The sequence below is a fragment of the Mycteria americana genome, chromosome 1 (genome assembly GCF_035582795.1).
Source record: "Mycteria americana isolate JAX WOST 10 ecotype Jacksonville Zoo and Gardens chromosome 1, USCA_MyAme_1.0, whole genome shotgun sequence".
NCBI classification, from domain to species: Eukaryota; Metazoa; Chordata; class Aves; order Ciconiiformes; family Ciconiidae; genus Mycteria; species Mycteria americana.
The window spans coordinates 221203452-221223017 of NC_134365.1; the positions used below are offsets into that span (position 1 = coordinate 221203452).

The 19566-nt window shown below is 49.6% G+C and overlaps 2 protein-coding genes across 6 annotated transcripts in view; both read right to left on the reverse strand.

Moving 5' to 3' along the window:
* Nucleotides 1–365: 365 nt before the first annotated feature.
* On the reverse strand, nt 366–3040 carry LOC142405057 (putative mitochondrial transporter UCP3). 2 transcript variants are annotated; one of them, XM_075492048.1, is made up of 7 exons: nt 2968–3040; nt 2505–2643; nt 2143–2353; nt 1721–1918; nt 1256–1357; nt 991–1171; nt 366–855 (listed from the first exon to the last, which is right to left on the reverse strand). In XM_075492048.1, exons 2-7 carry the CDS (start codon nt 2628–2630, stop codon nt 750–752), a joined length of 924 nt encoding a protein of 307 aa, XP_075348163.1. In that variant the 5' UTR covers nt 2631–2643; nt 2968–3040; the 3' UTR covers nt 366–749. The 2 variants fall into 2 exon arrangements, with proteins under 2 accessions (XP_075348163.1, XP_075348164.1); XM_075492049.1 differs by lacking the exon at nt 1721–1918 and having other exon boundaries at nt 2968–3024.
* Nucleotides 3041–4344: 1304 nt separating this feature from the next.
* Nucleotides 4345–19566, reverse strand: part of C2CD3 (C2 domain containing 3 centriole elongation regulator) — a 52043-nt gene continuing 36821 nt past the window's right edge. The window contains exons 29-34 of one of the 4 annotated variants that reach the window (XR_012773874.1): nt 19219–19395; nt 16861–17078; nt 13808–14855; nt 13020–13122; nt 7212–7617; nt 5216–5317 (exon numbers count right to left, since the gene is read on the reverse strand). Coding sequence is in view for 3 of the 4 variants with exons in the window: in XM_075491356.1 (XP_075347471.1) it covers nt 5183–5317; nt 13020–13122; nt 13808–14855; nt 16861–17078; nt 19219–19395 (1681 nt within the window). In the remaining variant the exon portion in view is untranslated. Of the gene's footprint in view, nt 5318–7211; nt 7618–13019; nt 13123–13157; nt 13366–13807; nt 14856–16860; nt 17079–19218; nt 19396–19566 lie in introns of those variants that run through there. The other 3 variants (XM_075491356.1, XM_075491355.1, XM_075491358.1) reach the window with 3 other exon arrangements.

The following is a 19566-nucleotide window of genomic DNA, read 5'->3' on the forward strand; positions in this document are numbered from 1 at the left end:
CGAGCGTTCTCACTTTTACCCTTCTGATTCTCTCCCCCGTCCCACCGGGGGGGAGTGAGCGAGCAGCTGGGGGGGGGCTTAGCTGCCGGCTGGGGCTAAACCATGACGTAGGTCTTTACACCCACGGGTGGCACAGGCGGCCATCAACCCGCATGCCCAGCTTCAATGCTTGGGTTTTTTTTCCCCCAAATCGCAGAAATCATCTCCGCTAAAGCCAATCCCCCCCATGGCACACGGCACCCTGCGAAGCCAAACGCCTCTTCTGCTTTTGGGTAAGGCCTGAGTGTGCCTTTTCCAGCAGCACCCCAGGGTCGGGAGAACGACCCTAACACCCCCCACCCCCAAAAAAAGCAAGGGAGCCCTGCTGCGCTCAGACCCCATAGGGGTGGTTTATTGGAAGCGTCAGTAAAGGAGAACAGGAATCACCGCATCCCCCGGCCCTCGACTCGGTCCCGCCTGCCCACACCGCTCGCCTTGTTCCCGCCGTTGCCGGGAAGTGATGCTCTTCCCGGCTGGAAAAAAACCCTATAAACATTTTTTTTCTTCCTCCCTAAACTTCTCTCTGGAAACTTCCGTTTGCCCACGTTTCTCTACAAACAGCGTCGCTTCTCCTTCCATCTCGCCGGTCCCTCTCGGGGGGTCCCCATCGGGCTGGGGGCGTGCGGCATCGCTGCTCCCCCACCGCTTCAGCAATTAATATAATTTACTCCTGTGACTCGCCAACACTGACGAGAGGGACGAGGGGGGGATCAGGATTGGGCCGGCCGGGCCAGCACCGCGACGCGCTGCAGCTGCTCGTAGGAGATGAACATCACCACGTTCCAGGAGCCGAGCCGCAGGAAGGAGGGGACGAACCTGCGCCGGGAAAAGCAGTGCTGGAGGGGACGTCGCGGGGACATCCCTGCGGTCCCCAAAGCCCTGCCTGGTGCCTCGGTGGTGGCACGCGGGTTAGGACGTTTGGCGATGCCGCGGTGCGAAGCGGAGGCTCACCCCTTGTAGAAGCCGGCGAGGCCGTCCTGCATGAGCAGGGCGAGGAGGCAGCTGAGCACGTTCCGGTACTGCCCGGGGCCGGCGTTCATGTACCGCGTCTTCACCACGTCCACCGGTGACGCCACCACCGTGGCGCAGAAGCCGGCCCCGAAGGCGGCTACGAAGTGGCAGGGGAGGTTGTCTGCGGGGCAGAGCCGGGGAGGTTGAGCGTCGCGGGGATGGGGACGGTGCCCTGCCGGCCGCGTCCCCCCCGCACCGTCCTCACCTGTCATCAGCTGCGCCCGCAGCAGCGCGTCCTTAATGAGGTCGTAGGTGACGAGCTCCCCGCAGTTGACGATGGCGTTGCGGGCGATGTTGGGCAGCGTCCCTGTGCAGGAGGGTGGTGGCATCGGGCATGGCGGTCGCATCCCCTCTTGGAGCGTCCTGGATGGGTGCCGCAGCCCTGCTGTCCCCGGCCCCATCCCTGGCCCCATTCCCATTTCATCCCTGTCCCCACCCCCAGCCTAGCCCCATCCCTGTCCCAGCCTCCCTCCCCAATCCCATCCCTGTCCCCATCCCTGTCCCCTTCCTCTTCCCCATTACCGTTTCTGTTCCCATTTCCATTCCCGCCTCTGTCCCCATTCCCATGCCTGTCCCCAACCCATCCCTGTCCCCAGCCTCACCCTCTCCCCATCCCATCCCTCTCCCCATTCCCGTACTTGTCCCCATCCCTGTTCCCATCCGCCCCTACCTCTCCAGAGCCCGCGGACGCCCTCCTCCCTGGCGATGGTGCGGTAGGCATCCACGGTGCCGCTGTACCGGCGGGCACCGTCCGGCAACACCACGTTGGCCTGGAACCGTACCTTGACCACGTCGGTGGGTTGGGCGCACGTCACCGCCACCGCCCCCGTGGTGCAGCCCGCCAGCACCCGCGCTGCCAGCCCTGTGCCTGGAGAGGACGGGCGCTGGGACCCCCGGCTCTGCGGGGACCCCCGGCTGTGTGGGGACCCCGGGGCGAGTGGCCGGGGCTGGGGCGGGGGGGGGTACGGGACGGGATGGGACGGGACGGGACACATCTTGAGGTGGGACATCTTGAGGTGGTTTAGCGGAGGGGACATCTTGAGGTGGGTTGTGCACGTCAGGTTGGGTTGTCCCGGCCGCCCGGACACTCACTCTCGGCACCTTTGGGGGTGTAGAGCTGCTTCACCGAGTCGTACAGCCCGATGCGGATGGAGGCGAAGCTCATCTGCCGCTGCAGCCCGGCCGCCAGCCCGCTGTAGAGGCTGCGGGGTCCCTCCGTCCTCACCATGGTGCTCAGCGTCCCCAAAACACCCCGGTACTCCACGGTGCCGGTGCTCCGGGGGATCCGCACCTCGCCTTGGATCTGTGGGACGCCCACTGCGTCACCCTGCCCTCCAGCCCTCCCAAAACTGCCGCCAGCTCTGGGGTGGAGCTGGTGCGGGAGGGGGGGGTCCCCGCTGGTGCTGGGTGCTCCCTCCGCCCGCGGGATTTTGGGGGGGGCCAGCGGATCGTACCTGCAGCCGCACTTTGGCGGTGTCCAGGGGGAAGGTGCAGAGGTCGGCGATGCAGGCGGCCGTCCCCGCACTGACGAACTTCATGGCGGCCGTCGGGGGCACCTCGGGGGGCTTCAGACCCACCATCGTGGCGGAGGGGCTGGAAGGAAAGGGGGGGGGGGAGCCGGGATGCTGCGTCGGACGGGGCTTCGAGCCGGCATTCGATTTAGGGACAGAGGTGACGATGTGCCACGGTGGCTCTGGCTGATTTTGGCCAACCCCGAAAGCCAAATCCTGCCCCATTTCCTCGCCTGCATCCCTGGGGAAACTGAGGCACGGGGCTTCCTCGCTCAGCCCGGGGCTGGGGTGGGATTCACCAATGCCCACCCCCCCCAATCCCACCCAGGCCAACCCGGGGTGCTCGGTGAAAGCATCTCCCCCCCCCGCGATGACCTGCCCGGGGCCGGGTCCCCCATGGCCTCACCGTAGGGACCTCGGCACCGCGTCCCGGCTCCTGCCTTACACCCCCGTCCACGCAGCCATCGCCCTGAGAGCCGGCTCCTTGGCCCCCCTTATATAGCACCCGGGAGGACATTCCAGCGGCCGCGGGGATCGGGTGACAGCGAAACCCCGTTCCCCCGGTGGCATTTGAGCCGATGAGAGTGGGGCCACCCAGCACCCGTGACGGGGTGGCTGTGTTTCAGCCCTCTGCTCCCCTGCAGGGCTCAAGCATGGGTGGGGGGGTCCCGCCCAGCCACCAGCACCCATCGGAGCAAAGCTGTGGGGCAGCAGCACCCAACAACGTGGGCCTGCCCGTTTGGTGGCCGCTGGGACCTCAGGGACGGGGGATTCACTTTGGTTTTTAACCCAAACGCGCTTGGGAAGGACAAGATGCAGAAAAACCCTCGTCCAAGGCTTTAAAAGCGAGCGGTTCGGAGGCAGAGCAGCACCCAGCGCTCCCCCCGTGGGGCAGGGCAGATCCCTTTTTCCCTGGCACGGGCCTCGCAGCCGTAATTCATCGCGGGCAGCTGCCGAGCTCGCCGGAGGGATTTCCTCCGCAGGGCGTAACGTGGCCCCCGAGCTCACGTGGAGCACCCCGAGGGCTGGGGCCACGTGCGCGGCTCGGAGGTAAATCCCTCCCGCCTTCGTGCTCTGCGTGGTGAAACCACGAGGTCCTTTCGAGCGTGGCCGTGCACTTTCACGCCCTGAAGCCACCTTGCTCCGTCGCTCAGGCTCGAGGCAGAAGCTCGTCCGGTGCTCGGCCCCGACACCCCTCTCCAGCTGGCTGCCGCCTTGTTTACCCGGCCGGCTGGACCGCGCTCCACCAGAGGAAACTGTTTATCTCATGCCTGAGATATAACTCCGGAGTCAACATCGTCACCTCCCCTGTCACCGTGTTCCCGACCCAGCCAGCATCCCGCCTGGGATTTTTGGGGATGCCACCGGGATCAGCAGCGGGAGAAGGAAGCCCGTGCATCGCAGGGGGGACACTCGGGAGGGGGACACGTGGCACCTTCACCTCCCACCCCTCACCCGGCAGGGCAAGGGGACGTGTATTTTTTCTGCTAGACCTGAGCGGATTTTACGGCTCTCCAGCGTGGGCAAGTTGTGTCAGCTGTGAATTAACGGGGTTAGGATTTCCCCTGTGGAAAACAAAACTGCAGAGGTGGGAGGAAAAAGAGGGCGCTGAGCCGTCGGTTCCTTAACTCCTGAATTCAAAGGGTGGTTTGCAAAGCAGCTCTGATGTGGAGCCTTCGCTCGCCTCCGAGCTCCGACTCGTTCGGCAGGGGCTGCGCTGTACGGCGATATTTAATTACTTTGCAAAGCAGCGACCTTTACGTGTGCCCCCGGGCACAGCGTCTTCCAGGCAGCATTTCTACGACGTCCTCTCCCGCCCGTTAACTCGTGACCTGGCAAGCGGGAGGCTTCGCCCCAGATGACAAGAAACCAGGGGAATTTTATTGAAACACAAACACGGGAGAGCAGTACAAAAATAACTTAGCTCGGTTTGCATCCATGTCCGTTATCCAAAAGGTACCCGACCTAAAAATGTACAAAAATAATTTAGAATATAAAAGTTCCGTATTTCTAGGAAAACCCTTTTGTACACACATCGGTATTTTACAGTACGCTTGGCCTGTATTTAAACCACCACCTTGGGCACGCACATTCCTCTAGAATTGTGAATTGTGCAGAAAATTGTGCAGAAAATTGCGCTTCCCACCGACTAGTCTTGAAAGGCCACTGGAGGGGGAGCTCGTCTTCCCTCCCCATCCACGAGCGCAGGCTGGCAGGGAGGCAACAGTTCTCCGCTTGCCAATGGGATGGCAAATTTCTTAACCTTCTCCATCCTTCGGTTGAAGAAAAAGGAGCCGTCTCGAAATGGGATGCAAAAAAAAAAAAAAAGGTTAATTAATTTCACATGAATAAATCCCCAAAAATGGAGTATCTGGAGCCCAGGTAACAGCTCAGCGGTTACCCGAAGCGGTGAGTCTCATCGGGGACCTGCCCTTGCGAGACACTCGGTCTCTCAGCTCCTCTGTTTAAGTCCCGCTAACGGGATATATCGGTCAGGCAAATTAAAAATCAGAGCCCAAAACCTACAGCTTCCACCTCCTCTTCCCTGCAGGACCCGGCGTTTGTCGATGCGTCAGGCCGTGGCTGGGGAAGCAGCCACCGCAGACGGCCTCTCGCCACCGCTATTCCTTCTTGGACAGCCGAGCAGAGAAGATCCTGGCGATTCTTTTGGTTTCTTCTTCCGAGAGATCAGCCGTGGCCCTGGGACGATTCGGCCTTCGGTACGGGATGCCCCCCGGCACTGCTCCGCTTCTGCTCTGCGGAGAGAAGGAACAAGATGTGACGGCCCTGCCAGCTCTGCCCCGCGCCTGTTTTCTGATCGCGGCAAAGCGCAGGGTCGTGCAGCGTGCGAGAAGTCGGATACACAGAAAAAAACCCCCAAACCCCTCGTGATGTGTTTTCTGTTGCTCACCGGTTCTCCTCGGAGGGGTTTTTCTCTTGTTCCGCACACTGCGAGGCAACTGTTTGGAAAAAAACCCAACCCCACGATGGTGAAGTATTTCCCTGCTCAACACACGACGAGATGCTGCAATGCTGTTCTTCCTCAGTGCTGCAGAAAGCAAAAGCTGAAGGCCAAAATTAGAAAGGTCCAAACCACGCAGTTTTGCTCTGGCAAGCGAACTCTCAATTTGTGAATATCTACCCTCAGCCAAAGTCGCCTTTTATGAAGCCAAAAGAATTACACCAGTGGATTCACCGGGTTCTGACTCTCTGAATTTTGCTTTTCAATTCTTATTTTGTTTTTACATTTGCAGAACCCTAAAAACCAAACCACCTCGCAACGGAGAGGCAAGGCTCCTACACGACAAATCCAAACCTGCTGACAAATTCGACTGGCCACTCTCAGCTACTTGCGGGAAGCCCTAAGCAGCAGCCCACGAGATGAAAAATCACCATTTTTAAGCATTTTATCATCATCCTGGCTTTGCATGCATCCTCCCAGCAGTCAGGCTTTCTCCCAGATGTTACGGTAGCACTGAAGACGGATGATTTCAGTGTACAAAGAAACTCGCATTTCTCCCCAGCGAGTTTAGAGCCAGCTCGTGCCCGTGAAGCACCGAGAGAGAAGAGATCCGGCTTCAGCTGCCGGGTGAAGCAAGCGGTGCTGTTTTAGGCCATGCCGCTTGTTAGCTGCGGGGCCAAGGAAGGTCTCCTGGAGAGCGGGGTTTGATTTGGAAAGCCGATACGCCGGGCCGGCCTTTCACCTACATCGCTGGGCTGCTTCTCCGTCCCAGCCGGGCTCAGCCCCGCTGGGCACGGTTGCGATGGAAAGGTCTCCTAAGGTGATCAGCTCCCTCCCAAGAAAAACGGCGCCAGGATCCCGTTCCTGTGTGCTCCCCGCTTTGACGTGCGCCCTTTGGGGAGGGAAATGGCTTTTTAAGGAATAAGTGGGTTTGGAGATTTCTTGTGGTTGGTTACCCGCGCTTTACAGGCTCAGATGACGAGCACGCTGAATGTTAGCCCTGCGACAGCATCGCCGGTGACGACCCTTCTGGGAAAACAGCCTGTAGATAAAAACCACACCCTGATCTCTACATCCCGGGTATACTTGTGTTTGCTAGAGGCAGGGCAAAGCACAAGAGGCTAGCTGCAAGCTAACTGAACATCAGCTACAATTATTCAAACAGGCAGGACCAAGAGAGGCTGTAACCACAGGCCAAGATTTCCTAAAGGATGATCTTCAGACACGCTGACCCAGCCTGCTGCTGCGCAGCCGGATTCGGGAGACGGACGGATCAACGCTCACAAAGACGATGGTTTTGGTGGCTGGCTGGTTAATAAGAAGGACGACAAGGGCGGGAACAGCTCACGTGGTTTCGCGTCCAAGAGCTCACGTGGTTTCACGTCCAACAGTGCAGAAAAGGCCTACGACAAGCTAACTGTAAATTCCTATACCCTAAATACCCAGTTTCACACGGCTAATTGTGTAAATTATGGGAAAAGGCTTCGGTAAAAGACTTCAAACTGTATCCAGGAAAATCGCTTTGGCTTATAATACTTTAAAACACTGCCCATGTTTATCGTACTGAAAAAAACATACATTTATATTTACGAGAATCCTTGCTTTGTTTTTTCTTTCTCCTTAACGCTGCTCTAGGATGATTTTTCCTAAACCAAAACGTAAGAAGCTGAGAGAGATTAAATGCAGACCTGGCAACACTGGAAGCTTAAAAACCAGCGGAGAGAGATGCTTGCTGGCCAAACCACCTCCCTTTGACAGCATATTCTGCTCAAGGTTGTCCAGAGAAGACCGGGTCAGTAGCTTATTCTTCCCACGCTGTTTTCTGTGCTAACTGTCTATAAAACAGTTGAAACATTAGTATTGGCTGGAGACGGACAGTAACCAGCCCACGCTGGCTCGGTGCTGGTCCCTGATCTCTGTGCAGCATTTGCAAGCAGTTCATAGAGAGAAATGTTCAAAGTGAAAGCTCAGAGGACTGGCAAAAGGCTTCTGGTTTCAGTGCATCAAGCAGCGTTCGCTTCTGAACACCGGTTTTATGTATTTGCAAAGAATCGGTATGGACCACCCTATCCCTCGGCCCTGGAAGGTCTGTAACTGTAACAAAACCAAAAAACCAAGGAAATTCTGGCTCTTAAATCCAATACGCTGGCCAAATTGCAGCTAGACAACCCCGTGCCGCTTCTCTGCACCGGCACTGTACTTCAGAAACTCTCCTTTCCTTCCAGCAAGCTGTCACGATGCTGTTTGCTCTCTAATAAGCACCCTTGTTCCACCCTGGAGGAGGCCACACCACTAACGTACCTAAAAAAGATCGTCTGCACGACTACGTGTACGTGAAAGGCTTGCAGGAGCTAATTGCAATATTAAAACAGAAGCAGGTTTACACTGTAGCAATGGCGCTCTCTCAAATTTCCCAAATCATCCAATTAACCCTCTTTCAAAGGGTCACGAAACCGCATGTCCTACCTCTCACGATTCCCCTCGCACGGGTACTTGTGCTGCACAGCCAGGAACCTTTTGAATGTAAGGAATAAAGGCAGATGGCTTTCACTGACCATACAGGACATTTCTAATGAATTTCAGGGGGAGCAGCTGCAAGTCCTGCAACTCAGAAGGGAAGGTAACATATCGTGTGGGATAAGATAAAGGAAAAGAGAACAAAATTGCCTTGAGAATCCCAGATCCACCAGAGACAGCAGCACAGCTGAGTATTTCTGCAGAAAGGAAAGGACTTTTTTTTGGATTGCACTAACCCAGTGACCCAAAATAGCTGTAAAATAACCTTACCCTGGTTGTGAGAATGTTTAAATTTGATCCTAAAGGAGAAATTAAATGAAATTTTCTCCTTTGTTCTTAGAGGTCACAATCCAGAGGTGCCACGGTACTTCCCCTGCCTCAGGTGAAGCTAAGGGCACATCACAAACCGAGTTGTTCCTGATCTGGTCTGGTCGGCCGGAGAGGCTGCTGCAGAAAATGCTGCCCCTCACTTACATTTTGCCATCAGTGCAATTACATACCCCGAAAGAGCACCGTACTCTAGAAGTGAAAATACAACAGAAGAGCAGGTGTCTGCTGCTATTAGATGACACCGAGGCGACAGATAGCAGTTTGTACGCTCCTGACTGTCAGTAAACAAGGTGTGCTTGGAAAACATACCACTGGCATGCTGTTGCAGATAGAAGTGGCTAAAATACTCCTCCCTCCTGTTTTCATAGCGCTGCGTCCATTTGCAGCAATGCAGAGGTGTTAAGACGCACGTATCTATCCCAAGGACCTTCCTAAAACTGAGCTTCCAGCTGTAGGAAAGGTTTAGCAGCTCTCCTTGCTGCTATTCTACATGTACAGGTGTGAATCAAAAAGAGAGAAGTTTAAAAGCACAGTTAACGCTCCCAGCTCGCACAGATGATCAGAAGCCTCATGAAATTACAGTTGCAGGTTTAGCTTCACCGCCGGTTTTGGGATACAGCTACAGGAAAGAGCTACACGTCTATACTTCCCTCTGTATAAAGCTATTTTTCTTCAAAATACGCAAATTCCTCGCACATGTAACGTTTAGCAAGACATTCTAGCCTCAATGCTGCGTTTTTAAGGTGCTCCTTTGATACATCAAAGGGGCAGTTTCAAACAGTCAGAGTTTTAACCTTCTGCGTAGTTTCGAGAGCACACATCTGAAATGTCGTGTTTACACCATTCCTTGCCTCCAAAACAGGCTTTGCCAGTTCAGACTACGACCTGAGCGCAAGCAGCGCTTGTCCTGGGTTTCTCCCTCTCTGTCTCTAAGCCAACGCAGTCACAGACTCCGAGTATCTGACGCTCAGCCATGAAGCACACACGTTTAATCAGAAAGATGCAAGAGGAAAGAGGACTTAGGCACAGAAGATCACGTTTCACTTCTCTTTTTATAGAAATGGCAGCGATACGGCAGGACACTTAACCCAGCCGAGGATTATCTAAATGCTGTGTGCCAGGGATTGGAGTAAAGCAAACAGATTTAAGAGCATTTTATAGGTCTTGGGAGGGATGGCTTATTTCAAGGTCAAAGAATTCTGGTAACTGGGGTGGAGAACGTTTCAGCCCCGTGGCGCAGCAAGTTTGACGGCTAGTTTTGTTTGTGCAGTGATGAAGGAGTGAAAAGAGATCTGTGTTAATAGGCTACAACCTGGAGTGAGCCTGCACCTACTTCTGCTTTCTGGACAGGAAAAGGTTTATATCAAATCACGGACCACAGCCAGCAACTCCGAAAGGGACGTGAAGAATACAGCCACCTTGTCTTCTTTTTCTGATGGTGAAAATGAAAGAGAAGGTCAGCATTTCTGCTCAGCAGGTTAGGAGGACAAATTTAGTAAGTGAAAGCCTTAGCTCTGTTCTCTGGGTAAGCTGAGTAAGGAAAGAGAAGAGCTTTAGTGGCTGCGACTGAAACGGGAGCAGATCAAGAAGAAACATTACAACCAAGAAAGGATGTTTGGACCATTGCAAACCATCTGCATTGTTAGAACAGATAAAAGCCTGTTATTCTGAATCTGCCTAAGCCTGCGTTATAAAAGTGTTATTTCTAATTTACACTGAAGGTAAACCTATGGATACACAAATATTAATTATTCTGAGTAAAACTCGTTTCCATCTAAGTTTCTTATCGTTTTGGAATATTCATAGAGGTGAGGGGAGGAAAAAAATCAAGATCTTTTAATGAAAATTTTATTAACTCTCCAATTTTTTAAATACTTCCTCCTGCCCCCCCAAAACCCAGCTTCATCACCAGTAGACTGGGCCAACTCTGAAAGGCAGCGAGCCTTAATATGGGTTTCCCAGCCAGCATCTCGCTGGAATCACATTTGAATGTTTTTACTCTAGCAGATGATTGCCCCAACCCCTCACCAGAATCAGTGTTGCAGTGCCCTCTGTGTGAAACGACACACCTAAAGAGGTTAAATTTTTTGCCCTGAAAAATCAGCAATAGTATATAAAATAACATGGAACACACGAACGCAGTAAAGGCAAACAGGCAGGAGAAGGGCGGCCAGGGGCAACGGTCAGAAATAAGATTTGGATAGTAATCCGGGCCACTTACGCGATGGCTCTGACTCATTTTAAAAAATATTTGTAGCTTACAGTAAATACAGTGTTGGATGCTGTTAAGCTTAGCAAGGAACTTGGATAATTTTCCCTAAGTTGTATCGGGAACTGCCTGGAAAAAGACTGAAAGGAGAAAAGTGCAAAGCTGCTCGCTGAACCTGAAAAGTGGCAGAAGTGGAACCAGGACTGCTGGATCAGACAGGACAGCAGGCGACCAGTGTGGAAGAGGAGAGCTGGGAAGGACCTCAAGAACTGGAAGCCTGAGTCTGATGTAATGGAGAAAAAGGGTCAAAAAATTTTAGATTTCGTGAGGCTTTGTAGAACTCGGGTCCCTGGAAGGTGACCACAGCACCCAGGCTGAGGCCTGAGCTGCTGCAGCACCTTCTCAGATCCCCGTGTCCTCGCAGCAGGAGCCGAGACGACCCTTTTGTCTCAGAATGCTGCCAACTCCTTTGACATGACTGCCCGCTTCACCTTCTCGCCGTTTCTTCGTCATTTTGCATAGGAAGACAGGGAAAGCAGGGAGTCAGACAAGACAGGGAGAGGTGGCAGGAACACTAGGAAGGCCAGGAGGGAAGTTTGCCAGCTGCCACGTGAGCGGGAGCAGACTGCTGATCTTCAGATGAGAACAGCTCAGATTTCAGCCTTGCTGTCACACTCGGTGTTTGCTGAACTGTACAGAAACCAAACAAACCCAGATTTAGAAACTGATGTTCTTAAGGCTAATTAAGAACAAACCTATGAGAAAGCAGTTTTCCTGAACTACACTTTACCTTCGGCATAGGCAAGAAACTTCTTGTTCTTCACACAGGCTGTTTGATGCTGGGTGCACAACGCGAGGCACAACTGAGTCCTGTCTCAACAGAAACCTACAAGTGCTACTGCAAAGGATTAGCTGTAGCTAATCCTGGATTTAAGCTGGTTTAAGGTCAGCTATATCCAAATCGTGCCTTGCTAATATGCTCCCTAATTATTAATCACTTTCAGGAGTGTGTTTCTAGCCACTAAGCTCAGCACTGCAAAGAGAGGGAATTCAAGTTAAGCTGATACTAATATTAAACCGTAGGTTTGAGTGATGATTTGCAGATGCACAGAAAGACACGGTGCTTCCACAGGAAGAACCGGAGCTAACTCTGCAGCAAAAGCAAAACTTAGAAGCGGGGGCATGACAGCGAGACAGAGAGGAAGGGGATATCAGCGATGGACAGAAGGGAACAAGGAGAATTTGAAGGAGATTCCAAAGGAGAAACATATCTGAGATTCTGCTTTTGATTTAATCCAAAATGTTTAGACACAGCACGGAAAATATGCTTAACAAGCGCTAAGACACACTGCAGTCCAGGTGTTATAATCAAGATATATCTTAGAATCCTTGAAGCATGCTATGCCCAAGACTCCTCTGACAGAGGTTCTCTACTTTCATCAGGAACAAGTTTCAAGGGCTTTAGGGAAAGATAATATTACATAAACCAGAAGAAAAAAAATCATTTTTACAACACAGAACAGCAAAAAGTCAGGTATTTTACTTGAGCTGTGAACGTGTTTATTAATTTAAAGTAGTTTCTATTACTTCAGAGCTATTAGATCCTGCCTGTTTCTGTGCTGTTTAATTAAGCAAGCTGTTTCCGATCACATAAATGTTCCTTAGAGCGTTTTTTTCATAGGTCCTAAGGAGGGGAACCAACACATTATCTTTTCTGGGAGTGGTAAACAAACAGCCCAGCTGCTGCAGTACCCAGAGCCACATCAACATCCATAGCAAAGCTGTGGCTGGAAAAGAATAATAAGTAGATCTCAAAACAATTGAGCCACAAACTTTTGGAAATAAAATTATCTCTAACCTTTTGCAGTAAATAAATGTTTATGCACATAAAAACATCTATGAAACAGCAAAAAGCAAATCAACAGCTTTCCTGTATGAGTAACGACCACTCCAACTATTCTACTACTCCCTCCATTGAAGAACAGTTACTTGATATCTCTCAAGGAGAGGCTCTCTGCTGCAAACTCCAAAAGATCTCTATCTGTCTATCTAAAAGATATAAAATCGCAGTCATAATTACAAGTTACAGCTTGCGTCCTCGAAATTACGCACCTTACCTCACATTAAAGCACAGAGAAGGGTTGAGCGAGCACCTGCCATTTCCCCTGACCCCAACGGAGAAGAGCAACGTTAACTGCGTATATAGACAAACTGGTTCACATAAACGCATAAGTATCACAGACGATGCAGCCGTGAATGCTGAGAATGATTCTCACAGAGAGAAGAGGTAACAGAAAGACGCTCCTTGACTTGATTTGGAAGCCATCACCTCTAACCTGAGTGCTGACGGGCAAAGACAGGGAGAAGTACTTCCATTCGTGCTTTAACAAAGGGACTCCGCTAAGCTAGGACAATAAAGGAAAGGATGTCCCATACTTACTTTCAGCGCTGTGGAAGGATGAGAAGAAATGCTGAGCAGCCTCATGGAAGCTTCCATCTGCTGGGGTGGAAGGAAGAAGTTGGGAACAACAACAGGATGAGATCTGAGCAGAGCTGTTAAGGAACAACCTTTGGCAGCATGTAGTTGGCCAGAGCTCCACAGGAGCTGCAGATGTGGAATAAGCCTCACTGTAACAGCTGTTAACGGATCGCAGATGGTGAGTCTCATTCAGTTTAATCAATATTCTGTTGTTCTGAACACTTGGTTCTCTCACCTTGGCCTCACAGAGCATGGGACACCAAGTTGCTTTACAGTAATACCTTGTGTATTTGTCGAGTACTTCATCCTGCAAAAATTCCAACACAACTTAGTGAATCTGAATGCGAGATTTGGGATCCGTGCAAGAAACGCGGGAAAGTATTTTAAAAGCAAAATAAACTATGTTTCTTTTAATACAGAAGAAACATAAGAGCTATAATACACGGAGAAAAAGAACATGGGGGAAAAAATGCAAGACAACATGTTGAAACTACCCAAAATGAAGTAGCTCTCACGGATCACAGAATATATTGGTTACAAATGGTAAGGAAGTCATCACTGCGTTGTGTGAAACACAACATAACAGGGTCTTCCAACACCTTCTCAGGTCACCAATTCTAGACTCATTTTACAGGCAAGAGCTCCACACAAGGAATTTCTCTCTCCTGAGGCCAGTGAGATTCTAACCAAGAAACAGGACACGCTCCTTGAATGCAATGTGTGTTTAAGAAAAGAGAAAAGAAGGATACAAAACAATTTTTGGTTTGTTAGACTTTTCTGACTCTTCCAGTGGGTCTTCACTACTGTCATCAGAAAAGCTTTCACTATTTCCTTCCAAGCCTGCTTGGGCGGATACGCTCTTAACATAGATCTCATCAGAACCGCTTTCTTCCTCGTCTTGATGATCTTCATTTACAACCTCACCGCTTTCCTCCTCCTCTCTTTCTGTGGTTTTTGGATTGGTCAAACCAACATCTCCCGGAAATGCCAGTAGTTCTTTGGAAGCTGCGTGAAACTCTACATTTTGCTCTATTGGTTTAGTGTTAAATGCTCTATCCCAGTCACAATTTCGATTTTCTACAGGGCTGTTGGCTGTTTGATGCACTTCTGATACATGAGCAGGCTGAAACAGCTCCTTCTCTGTTGTTTCTCTGCCACCATTCAAGCTTTGAAAGCCTTCTGTTACTGCCCAAGGACTACCCTCATCTGCGTGGAGGCTAACGCATGGGCTAAGGGCGGTGAGCATGCTTTGGTTGTCACCTTGTAGTATGCTGGAGAAGGTACTGCTCCGTCTGCTGTTTCCTCTTTGCAAACAGTCTATATCCACCCAGTGCTGATCTTCAGGCCCCAAGTCTATGGGCTGCTGGTCAGCACCCTGCTCCACTTCAGATAGCACACTGGACCAGGGACTAGTTTTGTCCGTTACGGTTGTTATTTCGTTAAGAGTTCGTGGTTCTATAATGTCTACTTCATATTCTTCTTCACTGTGTGGCTGGATGGCAAAAGCATCTTCACCTTCCTGGATGTAGTCTGTTGGCAAAGGATGCTCATCTTCAGGGACAGCTTGCTCTAGAAATTCATGCAACATGTGTCTCTCAAACACCGCTTTCCCAAAAGAGCATGGCTGCTGTGTATCACCGCGAACGCTGGGTGAGTCCAACTCAAGTTGGCCTTGACATACTTCAGTTCTGGTTTCTTCATCCTTCTGGTTGAGTACATGTGTAGCACCCAGCTTTCTGCTGTTGTCTTGATGCACATCAGAAGATTCTTTACTATTTTTAGTTATAGTCTGTAAATCTGATTAATAGAAAACAGCATCAGGAAATGCACAGAGCAACAATTCACCTTTTATCTGATTTATTTGAGTTTTTTGTAGAAGAATCATATATGCAAGCATGGTTAGGAGTTAAACATGCACAGCTTTGTCAAACACTCTGCTGATGTGATCACATTCTGCTCTCTTTACCACTGACAAGGCCAGGAGAAGGATGGAAATGCTAAGGAAATGTTCAGGGTGAAATTACTGGGAAATAACTAAAAATACCTACATCAATGTAAAGAAAAAAAAATTGAACAGTGAAAATTCTCTGATATACAGAGTACACCTAAAGCAAATGGAAAAAATACCTATTGCTTGGAGGGGCTAAAAACACTTTGGCCAGTTCTGACCACATGGGAAGGAGAGAGGAATAATCTAGACAGGAACGATGGATAATCTAACCACCTCTTCCTCGCATAGCTTCCCCACGTTTACGTAGGGGCCCAGCAGACACAGTTGCTACTGATATTGTCCAGTTTTCAGTTCGATTTAGCAACTTGAATCAAATGACAGACAATTGTTAATTAAATATTTGTAAAACAGAAAGTCACTCAGGACTATTGCTCGGTTGTGGTGGTAAAATTGTAAAGTCTGAAAACAAAGAGCTGCCTGTGCTCCTAACACGGGCTCTGAAAAAAGGTGTTTGGATTAGGAACCTAAACATTAATAAAATCTATGCAACCCTGAAAATCTCTGGGGATTTTACAAATCCTTTAAAAAGCCACAATCACCTATTTTTGGTTCCTAGTTAGCAGATCCTATTCATTTCTTGCATTCTTTGAGAAATTAGTTCACCCGTATTAGGTTAAATGGCAAACTACTGTTACTCCGAGGCAAGAGAAAAAGTCTTGCTATAAGGTAATGGTGGAGGACATTTGGAAAAGGAGAAGGAAGAGTTTGAGACAGATTGTAGAGGAGAGCATGTAAAGAAGCAGTAAAAACAGTTAATAAAGATGAGAAGGGGAACAAAAAGAGCAGAACCTTGGAGAAGAAAAAGAAAAAAAATGAGAAGATCAAGGTGATGATACAAGAATGGCAAATTCTGGCATAATAGACTTCAACTCCATCTCTTGGAAGTGCTGCTTCCCTGTAGGTAGCCACAGGCAGAAACAGCACAGAATAACTTTTCAACTGGCAGCGCTCCGAGCCACAGTTTATTCTCTACTCTGATAAAGTACTTTAAAAGCACCAGCATGGATTTGATTTCCTAGTCATTTTGCTACTCACAGCACCTCTCTGGTATGAGATGAGAGTGGTATGAACAGTAAAGCTAACATTAAATTAACTGCAATCAGTGAGCAGGCTAGCGCTGAGATGAAGAGCGGTTACAACGGAGCTGTTAGAAATGCCAGGCAGAGTGAAAAAACATACGCCTGAAAACAAGGTGTACAAAGAGATATGGTTTCCTTCCCTGTTGTGTCATACTCCATCCTTATTAAGGATGTCATTCTGTGTCCAACAGCACTATTGACAGGGAAAATTAATTGCCCTGATGCCTCTAAAAGAGGAAATGTACTGAAAAAACAGAAGAGAAGCTGCTTACTAAGAGCTTTGTCTTACCCATCCTAAAAAAGCCTTATTTTAGCTATTCACCGTAGGGCATAAATTTCACCTGAAAACAGAGATATGCCAATTCCTATTAGCAAAGAACCACAGACTCAGCTCAGTACCATTCTGTCACAGAATCACAGAACCGATTGTTTTTCCACAAGAACTCCCTTTTTCTACTGAACAGACACTGAAATTTCAGTAGAATTTAGGCTATCTTGAGAGGGCCTTAACTCCCACCTAATCTGCCTTCTGAATGTTTCAGGTCAACACTATCATTACTGACAGGGGTTTGAAAGTCTCTCTGAAGCATCCTCCCAACAGACCAACACGTACTGATTACCAACACCAGGAACTGGTCGTGATTACGTCAGAAATTTGAAGATACTTTAAGGCAGCTTCTGACAAAAGATTCCAAACCAAGTGACAACTTACCATTGATGAGGCTGCTGACCTGAGACACCAACTGACTAGATTTTTCCAAAAGATGGCATCCATTGGGATCCACTTCTCTGCTCATCAAGCCCCGACGATCATTCTCCTGCTCCTCATGACTTGGTTTGGATGTGTTACCATAACTGAAGTCAGGAAAAGACCTGGTCAGCTTCTGACTGAAGTATCTTTGAACCTCATCCAGCTCACTCAAGTTTTTTCTGTAAGCAGTGGTAAGAAATTTGGTAAGAGGAAAAAGTAAGCCTGTGGCAGACTGGTTCTATTTGTATCATTCTAGTCAACAGCATGGAAATACGCAAATTACAAGATTAAGGGTTATTATTGAAAAAATACATCAGTAGTTAAGTGTTGAGGTTGCTCTGTCTAAGCAAGAGGATAACACTCAAGAACAAATGCCGAATTAGCTATGAAACTTAGAATAGAATCACAGAATCATTAAGGTTGGAAAAGACCTCTAGGATCATCTAGTCCAACCGTCAACCCAACACCTCCATGCCTACTAAACCATTCCCGAAGTGCCACATCTGCACGTTTTTTAAATACCTCCAGGGATGGCGACTCCACCACCTCTCTGGGCAGCCTGTTCCAGTGCCTGACCACCCTTTCAATAAAGAAATTTTTCCTAATAGCCAATCTAAACCTCTCCTGACGCAACTTGAGGCCATTTCCTCTCATCCTATCGCTAGTTACTTGGGAGAAGAGACCGACCCCACCTCACTACAACCTCCTTTCCTCCTCCAACCTACTCCTCCAGATAGTTGTAGAGAGCGATGAGGTCTCCCCTCAGCCTCCTTTTCTCCAGGCTGAACAACCCCAGGTCCCTCAGCCGCTCCCCATCAGCCTTGTGCTCCAGACCCTTCCCCAGCTTCGTTGCCCTTCTCTGGACACGCTCCAGCCCCTCAATGTCTCTCTTGGAGTGAGGGGCCCAACACTGAACACAGCATTCGAGGTGCGGCCTTACCAGTGTCGAGTCCAGGGGAACAATCACTGCCCTAGTCCTGCTGGCCACGCTATTGCTGATACAAGCCAGGATGCTGTTGGCTTTCTTGGCCACCTGGGCATGCTGCCGGCTCATATTCACCCAGCTGTCGACCAACACCCCCAGGTCCTTCTCTGCCTGGCAGCTTTCCAGCCACTCTTCCCCAAGCCTGTAGCGTTGCATGGGGTTGCTGTGGCCCAAGTGCAGGACCTTGCACTTGGCCTTGTTGAACCTCATACAATTGACCTCAGCCCATGGATCCAGCCTGTTCAGGTCCCTCTGCAGAGCCTTCCTACCCTCCAGCAGATCAACACTCCCACACAGCTTGGTGTCATCTGCAAACTTGCTGAGAGTGCACTCAATCTCCTAGTCCAGATCATTAATAAAGATATAAAACAAGGCTGGCCCCAAAACTGAGCCCTGGGGGACACCACTTGTGACCGGCTGCCAACTGGATTTAACTCCGTTCACCACAACTCTCTGGGCCCGGCTGTCCAGCCAGTTTTTTACCCAGCAAAGAGTACACCTGCCTAAGCCATGAGCTGCCAGCTTCTCTAGGAGAACGCTGTGGGATACAGTGTCGAAGGCTTTACTAGGCTGGAACTTAGGCTGGAAGTTAAAAAAACGAGCTAGTTTTAAACTTACTTAATCAAAGGAGCTGGATTTGAGATGACCTTCCAATAGAAGTCATAAAGCCAAGAATATTAATTGACTTTATGACTGAGCTTGATAAAAATCTGAGGATTTCTACCAGCTTAAGATCTAAGGATTTTATGATAAATTGCTTGCAGTAGCAGGGGAAGGGATGGAATGACTCAGAAAGTCTATTTCAGTCCTATATTCCTACGGATAATAAATATTCTTCTCCTAAAATTTACACCCAATTTAAATCTAGAATCTAGTCAAAAGAAAAGTGCTTCTAGTAAGAACAAAGGCATCCTGTTGGGAAAGGACATCCTGCTCCATGCACCATGAAAATGCTTACAGGCTTGTTCTTGCATCTGTGGAAACCAACTCAGAGGACTGCTGGCTTAGTAGCGTGTGTTGCGTTATAGGTGTACAAAGATGGATAAAGCAAAGGCTTCAATCCAGATTTGGAAACACTGCTGTTGCTGTTTCCCTTCAGCGACTCACAGCATTGCTAGAGCCTCAGTCCTAATGCAGAGTTGCCCCCTAGTCCCTGCTTTTCCAGTCTCAATCTCATCCTGCTGTGAATTACACTGATATCCCACTGATCCTCTTAATCGGTTATTGTATATTTTCCTTTCCTTTAAAACTGGATGCAAGAATTCTTCAGTTTCAAGCTCTGCTTTGCAAACCTTTGGCTTTGAGTTACCTTGTTGGCTATACCTCTGCTTTACCTGAGAGCAGTTAGAAGAGAAGCGCGTGATGACAGCGATAACGAGTCCATCTTTGCTGCCCGGTGCGCGTTTCCTTCTGCTTGCTGCAGGGATTCGTGAAATCTGCGCACGTTCTGCATATGCTCTTCATGGCGAGGCGTGTGTGTTCCAGGGGGACTAATTCTGCTAGAAACAGCCCTACGTTTAACAACAGAAAACAGTTTGAAATCTCCAATTGTCAAAAGTCTGCCAACTAAGAATATCCAACATCTTTAAATGCATTAAAGAGCCACCGATGGATGAAACGAGCTCTTTCAAGTGTCATCAAGAATGGCATTTATTGTTTCAGATTTACACTAAAATAAACTG